The sequence below is a fragment of the Ceratotherium simum genome, chromosome 35, assembly GCF_057802395.1.
Source record: "Ceratotherium simum simum isolate JZ-2026a chromosome 35, ASM5780239v1, whole genome shotgun sequence".
Taxonomy (NCBI): Eukaryota; Metazoa; Chordata; class Mammalia; order Perissodactyla; family Rhinocerotidae; genus Ceratotherium; species Ceratotherium simum.
This window is the reverse complement of record NC_141934.1, coordinates 23339548-23353496: the sequence shown is the minus strand read 5'-3', so window position 1 is coordinate 23353496 and position 13949 is coordinate 23339548. Positions and strand designations below refer to the sequence as shown.

The 13949-nt window shown below is 35.9% G+C and overlaps 1 protein-coding gene across 1 annotated transcript in view; it reads left to right on the top strand.

The window, feature by feature from the left end:
- The window catches only part of RAD9B (RAD9 checkpoint clamp component B), a 30311-nt gene that overhangs the window by 12238 nt on the left and 4124 nt on the right, over positions 1 to 13949 (top strand). The window contains exons 5-8 of the mRNA XM_004429980.3: positions 4689 to 4795; positions 4872 to 4936; positions 5490 to 5612; positions 6636 to 6879. Coding sequence (XP_004430037.3) covers positions 4689 to 4795; positions 4872 to 4936; positions 5490 to 5612; positions 6636 to 6879 — 539 coding nt within the window. The remainder of the gene's footprint in view (positions 1 to 4688; positions 4796 to 4871; positions 4937 to 5489; positions 5613 to 6635; positions 6880 to 13949) is intronic.

Here is a 13949-nt window from a genome sequence, read left to right as displayed (position 1 = left end):
AGTGTGTATATCAAAGATGTTTATTGAAGCTAATTTTGTAGTGAAAAACATAAAATACTGACAAACATGAATAATTAGAAAAATGTGCTTATTGACTTGGAAAAATAGTCAGGATACATTATTGAATATATTAAAAAATGGTATGTATGCACAGTATGATCATATTTTCATTTTTAAAAGTGCATATAAAAGTTGAATAAAATATTAGGAAACAAAATTCAACACCTCATTAAGGGGATCATACACCATGACCACGTGGGATTTATTCCAGAAAGGCAAGGTTTGTTCAATATTAGAAAATCCAATAACAGAAAACACTATATTAGGAGATTTAAGGAAAAAAATTATATGATTATTTCCATAGATGCTGAAAAAGCCTTAGAACAAGTGTAACATTCTTGATATAAAATACTGAAGAATATAGGAATGGATGGACACTTTCTTAATGTGATAAAATATATATATTTTACATATACCAAAGTCAGCATCTTACTTAATAGGAAAACACTAACTTCCACTAAGATTAGAAACAAGGCAAGGATACCTACTCTCTCCTTTACTGTTTAACATTGTCAATGCAATTAGATAAGAGAACTCAATGAGAGGCACTAAAGAAAAAGTACAACCATCTCTATTGATAGTACAACAGGAAACCCTAGAGAATCAATGATAAAACTAACTCAATAAAATAATTCAGTAAGGTAGCAGGATATAAAAGATGCAGAAAATCAAGAGCTTTCATATTTACAAACAATATCCAGTTAGAGAACATAATGGAAGGAAAAAACCCATTTACAGAACATAATGGAAGGAAAAAACCCATTTACAATAGCAATAAAGATTAAATATCTAGGAATAAAGAAATTAAATGTAAATCTATCCATAGCTATAAGGAAATATTGACGACTTGTTGATAGCTAGATCTAACAGACAGAGATGCGAGAATGGGGTTTTTAAAGTAAAAATTTGTGTAGCTGAAGAGTTTGAAATAAGGTTTGATTTCCAAAACAGGCCATACCTATAGATATAATTATCATTCAAGATCCTTGTGTTGCAAGATTTTGTTAAAGATACTGAATGGTATTTAAGTTATTAAGGATATGAATGAAAAAGAAAAAAGTGTATGTGAGTCAAAATTATATCTTTATATCATTCCCATTAGAAATTCCTCTTAGATCAGTGTAGATAAGTACTCTGGTATTTAACATAAACAGTTTGATTTATGTGAAGTGAACTTGTAGTAGGTCCTAAATTGTTGAGTAATTCAAGAGGGATGTATGGTTTATTATAAATATCACATTGAATTTATTGTTTGAACAAAGGTATTTGAAAATAGTATACAGATATTGTGTGGGGGGATCAGGTGGGGTAGGGGTTTGGGAGACAAAAAAATATCTTTTTTCCTCCAAATTCATCATTGTTTTTTAAAAACAGCTTTATTGAGATATAACTCACATACCATGCAATTGATTCATTTCAAATGTACAATTCAGTGATTTTTAGTATATTCAGAGTTGTGCAATCATTATCACAATAGATTTTAGACATTTAATCATACCCATTAGCAGTCATTTCCTATTTCCTCCTAAACCCGACCCAACCCAAGGCAACCACTAATCTACTTTCTGTCTCTGTGAATTGCCTATTCTGGGACGTTTGATATATATGGAATCATGTAACATATAGCCTTTTGTGTCTGGCTTATTTCACTTAGCATAATGTTTTCAAGGTTGTTGCATGTAGTAGCATGTATCAGAACTACATTTCTTCTTACTGCTGAATAATAATCCATTGTATGGGTATGCCACATTTTATTTATCTAGTCATCATATAATGGGCATTTTGGTTGTTTCACTTTTTGGCTCTTGTGAATAATGCTGCTATGAACATTCATGTACAAGTTTTTGTGTGGACGTATGTTTTCATTTATCTTGGGTATATACCTAGGAGTGGAATTGCTGAGTCACACAATAACTCTATGTTTAGTATTTTGAAAAACTGCCAGACTGTTTTCCAAGCCAGCTGCACCATTTTACGTTCCCACCAGCAGTGTACGAGGGTTCTGATTTCTCCACACCCTCGCCAGTACTTTGTTATTATCTGTCTTTTGGATTATAGCCATCCTGGTGGGTGTGAGGTATTGTCTTATTGTGGTTTTGATTTTCATTTCCCTAATAACTAATGATGTTGAGCATCTTTTTATGTGCTTATTGATTATTTGTATATCTTCTTTGAAATATGCAAATATATTTATTTCTGTTCAAATCCCTTCTTATTTTTCACTTGGGTTGTCTTTTTATTGTTCTGAATACTAGCCCCTTATCATAAATATGATTTCAAATATTTTCTCCCATTCTATAGGTTGTCTTTTTACTTTCTTGATGGTGTCCTTTGAAGCACAGAAGTTTTTTATTTTTTTATTTTTATTTTTTTTTTAGACTTTTTTGTTTTTAATAATTTTTATTTATTTATTTTTTTCCCCCAAAGCCCCAGTAGATAGTCGTATGTCATAGTTGCACATCCTTCTAGTTGATGTATGTGGGACGCGGCCTTAGCATGGCCGGAGAAGCCGTGAGTCAATGCGCGCCCGGGATCCGAACCCGGGCCGCCAGCAGCGGAGCGCACGCACTTAACCGCTAAGCCACGGGGCCGGCCCACAGAAGTTTTTTATTTTGATGAAGTCCAATTTATCTATCTTTCTTTATCACTTGTGCTTTTAGTGCATCAATTTTTTTTGTGTGTGTGAGGAAGATCAGCCCTGAGCTAACATCCATGCTAATCGTCCTCTTTTTGCTGAGGAAGACTGGCTCTGAGCTAACATCTATTGCCAATCCTCCTCCTTTTTTTTTTCCCCAAAGCCCCAGTAGATAGTTGTGTGTCATAGTTGCACATCCTTCTAGTTGCTGTATGTGGGACGTGGCCTCAGCATGGCCGGAGAAGCGTGCATCCGTGCGCGCCCGGGATCCGAACCCGGGCCACCAGCAGCGGAGCACGCGCACTTAACTGCTAAGCCACGGGGCTGGCCCTCAATCATTTTTTAAATCATAAAAGAATATGTAATAAAGGAATAAATGGCATAATGTCTGTATCTTTGATTATCTTGGAATGTACATGTAATGTTCCAAACATAAGGGTTCGTTATGACAGTAGTTGTTGAGAAAAATCCAAGTCCAATGATCTCTTCTTGAATAGAAGACATATAAGATATCATTCTCTCTGTTTAAGGAAACAAGATATGCAAAAATATACATTAAAAAATTGTAGAGTGTATTACTTATGATTATTTTCAACTAGGAGTGACAGAAAACACAAAATAAAATAATAGTGGTAGGTATGGTTACTCCATGATCATCAAGGCACCAGGTTATTCTGTCTTGTTTCTTGGACCTCTTTAATGAGTGGCTTCCACTGCATAGTCCCCACATTCATAGCAGCGTTATTCATAATAGCCATAGAGTGGAAACCACCCCAAAGTCATCAACTCATAAATGGATACACAAAATGTGGTATATCTGTACAATTGAATATCATTCAGCAATAAACAGAAATGAAGTAGTGACAGATGCCACAACATGAATGAGCTTTGAAAACATTATGCTAAGAAGCCAGACGCAAAAGGCTACATATTGTGTGATTCCATTTATATGAACTATCCAGAATAGGTTAATCCATAGAGACAGAAACTAGATTAGTGGGTTCCAGGGGCTGGGAGGAGGGTGGAATGGAGAGTGATTGGTAATGGGTGTGGAGTTTCTTTTTGAGGTGATGAAAATGTTCTGAAATTAGATAGTGGTTTAGTACACCTTATGAATGTACTAAAAACCACTGAATTATACACTTTAAAATGGTGAATGTCATAGTATGTGATTATATCTCAATTTAAAAATTTTAAAATTCACTTATTAAACCATGTTTTATAATTTAGTATGATACATCTATATTATCTGTTAATCTCTTTTTTGTTAATACTTTTTGAAACAAGATGGGATATAATGAAATAAATAAAATATAATAACTGTTATTATATGTAAACTATATTTATAAATAGTTGTTCCCTTTAGAATAAATTAGTTTTTATGTATTCTGAATATTTAATTGCTTATAACAAGCCACTATATTTTGGAGTGGCCTAAAATAATTTATTCTTATCTCTCATGATTCTGTGGGTTGATGGGGCTCAGCTGGGTAGTTCTCACTTGGGGTCTCTCATGCAGTTGCAGTTAGGCAGTGGCAGGATCTAGAATCATCTGAAGACATCCAAGATGGCACATTGACATGACTGGTAATTGATGCTGGGCTGTTAACCAGAGTGCCTGCACACATGTGGCCTCTCCATTAACGCGGACTTCATATATATAACATGAACTCAGCATGGTGGCTGAGTTCCAAGAGCGTGTGTTGCAGGATAGAGGAAGTAGGTAGAGGACAGAGAAAGTGGAGGCTGCCAGTCTCCTAAGGCCCAGGCCCAGAAACCAGCACCATATCCTGTTGGTCAGAGCAGTCAGAGAGCCTACCCGCCCAGATTCAAGGGGATGGGACATAGACATAGACCCCATCTCTCAATGAAGGAATGTCAAAGAATTTGTGGCTATTTTTAACCTACCTCTTAAGGTTATATTTTCATATTAAAATTTAAAAAATACCCCTGGAACTAATTTTATTCTTTATTTTCCTATAACATTGAACAGATTCGACCAGTTCTGTATACAGTGAGATGTTTGTTGGCCCAGATGAGTTTGACTTCTTTCAAATTGGAGTTGACACTGAAATAACATTTTGCTTCAAAGAACTGAAGGTAAACAAAAATTTCTGTCAAAATTTTCACTGATAGTTTTTAATAAAGATTTCATTTTTTTTTCTTTTTTTTTCAGGGAATGCTGATATTTTCAGAAGCTACACATGCTCCTGTATCCATTCATTTTGATTTTCCTGGGAAGTAGGTCCTTGGGAACTTTTCTGAGTTTGTTTTTTCTCCTTTTGTTATATATTAATAATAAAACACTTTGGATCACTTTGAAATTAATTCACACCTCAGGAATTCCTTAACTTTACTAGCAACACTTATTAAACTGAAATTTTGAAAGATGCCATAACATAGCCTTTTATAATTGGTCATTTGATGGAGAACAATATATTTTTCTGCAGAGTGAAAAAATATATAAATTTGACATGGTGCTGAATAAATTGCCTAATTAGAAAATTAGACATGACTCAAGTTAAATCTCTATAAAACTATAATACTTTATATGATATTTCAGAACTGAAATTTCAGATGAGATTGGGTTAGGATAGAGATGTTTTATCAAATTGGATCTGATGATTTCTAAGGGCCCTTTCAGCTCCTAGGTCCGTTTAATTTGTGAAAAGACAAAAAGGACTTCTAGTTTTACTGTTTCTTTTTACTCCCGAATTAATTGTAATTTTCTAATGTTTTCCCAATGCCCATCAGAAAATGAGTGTGATGTTTGCTCTGACTTTGCCTTTTTTAGACCTATGGCTTTAAGTATTGATGATATGTTACTGGAAGCTAACTTTATTTTGGCTACATTAGCTGATGAGCCAAGTAGAGCATCTTCTCCACAATCACTGTGTCTGTCACAAAAACGAACAAGGTAAGGCCATGTTTTAATGTCTTTCTTGGTTAGGAAAAAGCCATTGCAATCTTATTCTGAAGTAATTCAGTGGCATTCAATTAGGAAACAATTGAGGAGAAAAATATTAGAAGATCAGCAATTTTGACTGAATCAGGAAGAGCTGTAGTAAGACCTAACTGTAACATAGAAATATCACCAATCTTGCACTGGATATTTGCTTTTTCTCTTCTGATCAGAATTTAACAGGACTCTCTGGTTTATCTTTGTTATTACCCAAAACTCATTTCCATTTTTAGTAGTTGTTTTTTAGGAGTGATACAGTGTGAAGGTTCACAGGAAAGTCTGTATTCACTGCCTAGAACTCTCTCAAATATAGGGACAGCCATTTTTTTCTTTCTTTTTTTCTTTTGTCTCTTAGTAATTTTTTTTTTTTCGCTGGGGGGTGCATCACCCTAAAAGTAATATGAGTTTACTATGGGAAATTTGGAAAATACAGAAAAGTACAAAGAAGAAAGTAAAAATCACCCACACTTGCACCACCTAGAGATGACCACTGTTAATGTTTGGCTCACTGTATTTTCTTTCAGACTTTTTATTGTACATATAATTGTATTTTAGACAAGGTTGGGATCATATAGTGTATGTAGTTTTGTATCTTGTTTTTTCCCCACAAAATATTATATTGTGAACATATTTCAATATGATAGATTATGACTTGGAAACATTTTTATGGCTGTATAAAATTTTATCATTCAGATATATAGTAATTTATTTGACTTTTTGTCTAACTTGGCCTTGCTACCATGTCACAGGATTGTCTCATGCACCCTGGGTTGCTTTACTGAAAAATTCACATCTGTCTAGAGAATTTCTAAATAATTGTATATGTAAATCTTAACTTTCAACACTTAGTTCCATGTTATTTCAATATATTTCCTAAACCAGTGTTATCATTGTCATCCCATATTGCTCCATTAGTTATATAAAAATATATATTTCAAAATAAACAGTTCATGCATTTAATCCTTATTAATATCTCAGGTCAGATCTGATTCGTTCAAATTCTAAGGCTGGTAAAAATGTAACCAGCAAGGCCCTGGAGCATATCTCGAGAAAAGCAGCACCCAAAAGGCTAATGACACCTAATGAAACTCTCACAAACATCTCTGCACCGGAAAGCTGTGGCAGCCCTAAAATGAAAAGAGCGAATGGAGACACTAGTGAAGTACCCGAAAGCAGTGTCAGCGACACGGAGGAAGTGCCAGGGTCTCCATCTCTCAGGAAGGTAAAAGAAAAACGTTGAGACATGACCAGGTCTCAGTCAAGAGTTCTCGTTATCTGTCTCCCCTTGCCCCAGCCCACCCCCAATATCTTGAAAATTAATTCTCTTACTTTTTGATAGGGGAGAGGTGAAGCCAGTCTGAGATGGAGAAAAGGCTGATTTATAGAATGTCAATACAAAATAGCTAAATTACTCATTGAGTAATTTCTAACAACATATATTCAGGTAGAGATTTGGGTCACTTGTTTTAAAGAATAAATTATTATTTTTTTTTTTGGTGAGGAAGATCAGCCCTGAGCTAACATCCAATGCTGATCCTCCTCTTTTTTTGCCGAGGAAGACTGGCCCTAAGCTGACATCCGTGCCTATCCTCCTCCACTTTATATGGGACACTACCACAGCATGAGGTGACACGCAGTGCCTTGGTGCGCCGGGCATCTGAACCTGCAAATCCCAGGCCACTGAAACGGAGCATGCTCACTTAACTGCTTGCACCACCGGGCAGGCCCTAAAGAATAAATTATGATTGCTTATAGCATATTTATCTTTGAATATAAATAATATGCTTAAGTCATATAACTTGTTTTTTAGAATGTGTCCTTCTAATTTTATTTTTCAAATTTGGTTGGGAAATCCTTTATTCATGTAGTACAAATGTAAATTTCATCCCAACAAACATCACAAATTCCTTCATAGTGGAGTCCCAGTTAATAACATATTATTGTGTAACCAACATTTTACTAGAAGGATGATAAGCTTACAGAATGCTATAGTGTTAAACCTTATGAAATCTATTGAAGTGAAGATAAATATAATTTATTAGAAACTGAGGTATCTTAAATAATGATAATCCTGATTTTGCATTTTTACATTAATGTTTTCTTCAAGCTTGTTTTGTTGTTGCTATTATTATTGGTTTGGAAATATGAGTTTCTTAGTTAGAATTATAAATTTAAAAGAAATAATATTTCTAAAAGTCACTGTCTTATGCTGTATAAAAGACGTTTAGGACAGTCAAATTGGATGGTAAACTCCACTTATTGTTCAATTTGATGCCATCAGTGTTTGTTGAATACCTAGTATATGCCTGGCACTTACAGCAGTGTTCTCTTCTTGTGTATTACTAGCTTGGCCAAAAAGTGAAAACTGACGTCTCTCTTTTCATTATACAAAAGTATTTTACCTCTCCTGTTTTTTGGTCACACATATCGTGCTTACTTACTTTTTCACAGGCAGCAAGAGAAAACATTTTCTTGCTGCTTCACCTCCCTGAAATCCGCTAAGATTGCCCATTTCCTCACGAGGGAAGGTGACATTTAGAATTGGATGCTCCCTGAGCACCATTACCGCACTCTTTTCTTCAAATTTCCTATCATGTCTCTTAAATTCTAAAATGAAAGTTCTGTTTTTAAAGGGAATTATTTGCCTTAATGTGTCAAACTCCTGCAAAATTGAAATTACATTATGGGTAAATTATTTAAACCCTTATCATCTTCCACCTGAACTACTGTGAGCCTTCTGATGGCCTCTGTGCCTCCATTCTCCTCCACTCTGGTTCTCCTCACAGAGTGCTAGAAGATTATGTCCAAGCCTAACTTCTACAATGAAGAATAGGGCTGCAGAGCACTGGCTCTAGAGTTGGGGTTCCTGGGTTCAAATCCCTGTCTTCGCCTCGGTTTTCTTATCAGTAAAATCGAGGTAACAATAATACTACCCATTAAATAGAATTGTTGTGAAAATTAATTGAGCTACTACATGGAGCTGGCACATGGTCACTGCTCATTAAATGTTAGCTCTCTCCTGCTTTTAAAACTCTCGGATCATTCTGCTTCTCCCATAGGATTACACCTGAACTCCTTGGAATGGCATTCAGAGACTTTCCCTAGGCTATTTAATGTAATCATCACAAGGCAGCCTCCTTTCCTCCCTCATGCCCCCCTAAAAAACACACTCTGCCAGGGAGGGCAGATAGGTTTCCTCTGTAGTAACACCACCAAACATTTGGTTGGGCAGGCTATGCTGAGAATGACATACAGCTGTATCTTTTTTTTTTTTTAAAGATTTTATTTATTTATTTTTTCCCCTCAAAGCCCCAGTAGATAGTTGTACGTCATAGCTGCACATCCTTCTAGTTGCTGTATGTGGGACGCGGCCTCAGCATGGCCGGAGAAGTGGTGCGTCGGTGCGCGCCTGGGATCCGAACCCAGGCCGCCAGCAGCAGAGCGCACGCACTTAACCGCTAAGCCACGGGGCCGGCCCCTACAGCTGTATCTTTACTTGATCAGCAACATCTGCCGTGTGCACTGGAGGGCCATTGCCTGTGAACCAGACTAAGCTATAGGCATTGTGGTGCTAGTGACGTTCTTACAATAATATAGCCCACCCTATTTGTTTGCTTGTTTGTTTTTAGCTTTTCGTTTTAAAATAATTTCACTTTTAATTTTTATTTATTTATTTATTTATTTTCCCCCCAAAGCCCCAGTAGATAATTGTATATCATAGCTGCACATCCTTCTAGTTGCTGTATGTGGGACGCGGCCTCAGCATGGCCAGAGAAGCGGTGCGGCGGTGCGTGCCCGGGATCCGAACCCGGGCTGCCAGCAGCGGAGCACACGCACTCAACCACTAAGCCACGGGGTCGGCCCTAATTTCACTTTTAAAAAGTTGCAGAAATAGTACAAAGAATTCCTACATACCCTTCTCCAAATGTGAACATTTTATGTAATAGTACAATTATCATTTCATTGGAGAAAAATCAGAAAATACAAATAAGAGATAATCAGAGATAATCACTACATATGCTTTTAAGACTTTTTGTATGCATATATATACACACACTTGCATACATGCATATCAAATTTTAATTTTTAAAAATTTGAAGTAAATTCAGACTCACTTGTAGAAATAGTATAAAGAATTCCCATCTACCTTTGCCCAGATTACCTAAATGTTGACATCATAGGTTAGTAAAGTCTCCTTTAGTCTAGAACATTTTCTAAGTCTTGCTTTATCTTTCTTTTCCTTGACACTTTAGTAGAATGTCCTCAGATTTGAATCCTCTCATGATTAAATTTCAGCTGTGCATTTTGGCTAAGAGTACCACAGAGTGGTAGTGGGTTCTTTTTGTCCATCATTTCTGGAGGCACATGACGGAGATTTGTCTCCTTGGTGGTCTTTATTTCTATCATATGATTAAGGTGCTGTCTGCCAGATCTCTCCGCTATAAAGTTACTGTTTTTCTGTTAGTAATTGAACGTGTCTTGTGGGGAGATACTTTGAGATAAATATCCTGTTTCTCATCATACTTTTTGCCTACTAATTTTAGCATTCATTGATGCTTTTTTGTCTAAAATAGTTATTACCGTGATGTTTGCCAAATGGTGATTTTTCTTTTTATTAGATGAAACCTCACTTTAAGAACTGTCCCTTCTTCTTCATTTAGTTGTTATTCAATTATTTATTTCTATCATGATATGCTCTTGGATATTAATTTGTTCTATGGATTATAATCCATTACTAGTATTATTTATTTTGTTGCTTAAATTGCTCCATATTTGGCCACTGGGAGCCTCTGTCCCTTTGACATGTCTCCAACATTTTTTGAGCACTTCTTTACTTTTTGGAACCCTAAAGTGTCCTAGGCTTAACTTGTATTTCCCCTGCTCCAGCCCCAGAATCAGCCATTTCTCCCAAGAGCCCTGGTTCCTTTGATTGGAGATGGTATATGGAAACCACGTTCTGAGTGCTTGGTGTGTGTGCCCTTTTGTACTGGGATTTCATCGCTTCTAGGCCCTCTCAGCAGATAGAGCTCGGAAGTATATGCATTTATTGACACATACACACATATTGATCAGTTTTTATGTCTATCTATTTGTATACATACATACACACACTAAAATCCATAAATACATAGTGATACCTCCAATTCCAGTCCAACACCACCGGGTGCTTGCTGGTCTCCCCCCTTTCTTTATTTATAACTCCTTTTTCTGCTAGTGAGAAACTTGGTTCTTATTATCCACAATATGTTTACTTATTGTTCAATCCTAGAACACATAGATTCAGGATTGCTAACCCGTACGCCACAAGAAATAAATCTGCTAACTAGAGGTACAATGTTTGTCAACACTATTTTGTCTTTAGTCATAAAGTATATATTCAAAATACTGCTTTTCAAAGTTACTTAGGTTAGTTCTTCCCTCTCTCATATTTTGGTATGATTGTTAATCATCTGTAATACAAGTAGCTTTATTTGTTTGCTTGTCTTCCCTTTGGTTCTCCTCAAACCCTTGTTGATTTTATTTGTTTCTTTATTTTGAGTGCTGAACCGTTAGCAGCACTAAAAGTCAGAACTATACAAAGGTATATGCGGAACAGTGTCCCTCCCTCCCTCCTTTGCACCCATGCCCATGGCCCCTTGTAGAGAATAAATCTCATTAGTTTCTCATTTATCATTTCTGTGTTTCTTTGTACACAAATGAGCAGATACATATATATTTCATTTCTTCTTCTTTCTTATACTATAAATGCTGTTTTCCACTTTGCTTTTTTTTTTTTTTTTTTAAAGATTTTATTTATTTTACTTTTTCCCCCCAAAGCCCCAGTGGATAGTTGTATGTCGTAGCTGCACATCCTTCTAGTCGCTGTATGTGGGACTCGGCCTCAGGATGAACGGAGAAGTGGTGCCTCGATGCGCACCCGGGATCCGAACCCGGGCCACCAGCATCGCAGCGCGCGCACTTAACCACCAAGCCACAGGGCCGGCCCCCACTTTGCTTTTTGCACTTAACAGTATACACTGGAAATCACTCCATATCAGTTTCTCTCTTTTTTCCCCACAGCTGTGTAGTATTCCACGTGTGAATGTACCATAGTTAATTCAACCACTCTCCTATAGCTGGCATTTATATATACCCCCTAGTATTTTGCAGTTACAAACAACACTGCAATGAATAACCTTTTACACATGTATTTTCGTATTGTCAGAAGTGTAACTTCAAGGCAAATTCCTGCAAGTGTGATTGCTTGTTCAAAAGGTAAGTGCATATGTAGTCTTATGAGGTGCTGCCAGATTCCTCTCCAGGAGGGTTGTAGTAGTTTGCATTCCCTCCTGCAACAGAGGAGAGGGCCTGTTTCTTCCAGCCTGGCGAACAGCTTGTGTTGTCAAACTGAGAGTTGAGAAATGGTATCTCAGTGTAGTTTTGATTTGCATTTCTCTAATTGTGAGCTTAACATCTTTTCATGTGTTTAAAGGCCATTTTATAATTTTTGTGAATTGTTTATTATGTCTTCATATTTTTCTATTGGTTTTTTATCCTTTTCCTTCAATTTTTAAGAGTTCTTTACATATATATTTAGGGATATTAGCCATTTATCTGTGATATATGGTGCAAACATTTTCTCACGGTTTGTCAGTTGTCTTTTAAATTGTCATGCAAAAATTTTCATTTTATGTAGTCAGATTTATCAACCTTTTAAAAAAATTGTCCCTGGATTTTGAGTCATGAATTACAAAGCCTTTCCCCACTTGGAGGTTAAAGAGGAATTCACCCATGTTTCCTTCTAGAACTTGTAAGATTTCATCTTTTTATAGTTACATCCTGAACCATTTGGAGTTTCTTGTCTTGTGTATGGTGTGAAGTATGGATCTAATTTTATCTTTTTGCTACCCATCTATCCCAGAACCACTTCTTATAAGGTCTACCTTTGCCCTAGTGAGGTGCTCCTCACTACTTATCACTACTTTATCATATACTAAATTTCTGTACGTATTTGGGTCTGTTTCTAGACTTTCTTTTCTACTCTGCTGATCTGTTTGTCTCTTCATGTGTCAGTACTCATTTTTCATTATGGAGGCTTCAGAGTATGTTTTAATGTCTGGTTTAGAGTTAGCATCCTTTTGTAGATTTTATCATTTTTTCCCTGGCTATTCCTGAATGTGTATTTTTCACTTGAACTTTAATATCAACTTATCTAGCTCCATAAAAAACTCTTTTGGTTTTTTTTAATTGGGATTTCCTTAAATTTCTGTTAACTTGGGGAAAACTGATATCTTTAGGATGTTGAGTCATTCTGTCCAAAAACAGGCAATGTATTTCCACTTGTTCAGGTCTACTTTTGTGTCCTTCGGAAGTGTTTTAAAATTTTCCTTATATAGATTTTACACATTTGTTATTAAGTAATTAACCTGTTGTGTTACTATTGTAAATGGAGTTTTCTCTACCATTCTGTTTTCTGACTGCCTATTGTTTGTGTATATGAAGGCTATTGTTTTTCGCATGTTAGTTTTATATCTTACTACCTTGCTGAATTATTTTATTTCCATTAGTTATATCATTGATTCTCTCAGGTTTCCCAGACATACTATCTATCATCTTTATATAGAGATAGTTTTACTTCTTCTTGAATGCCTCCAGTTGATCTCCTTTGTTCAGCTGCATCAGCTCATAACTTCTAGGACAATGTTGAATAGCAGTGGAGAGAGTAGGCATGCTTGCTTAGTTCCTTAGTGGAAAGGTTTGGCATACACTTTTGTGTGTGACTTTTGCTCATGGTATTACTCCTACAGCCAGGGGGGATAATATTCTTTTCTTCTCCACCTTTTAAACTCCTACCCGCCCTTCAAGGCCCAGTTCAAATGATACTTCTCTTTTTGAAGTCTTCTCATTCTACTCAAAGCATTTGTTGATCCTATTCATTATTACTGTCACATAATAATTTAATATATATGCTTGTTACTCCACTAGGTATATTGTGAGTTCAGCGAGGGCAGGCCTGAATCTTACTCGTCTCTGTATTCCTAGTGCATAGCAAGTGGTTGACAGACCTTCAACCCTGGTTTGGGATAGCCTAAGAAAGTTAAAATCTCTCCAGTAGTATCACAAAATTCCAAAATGAAATCAATTTTAATTCACCTTATTAAAAAAATAACTATATGATAATATACTACTTAGGTAAAGGGGATTTTCACAATTAAACTATGATAGATGAGTATTACTATATTCTAAACAATGACCAGTGGTTTTTTCCGTTGTGGATTTTCAATAAGATAAGTTTAAACAAGAAGTTACACA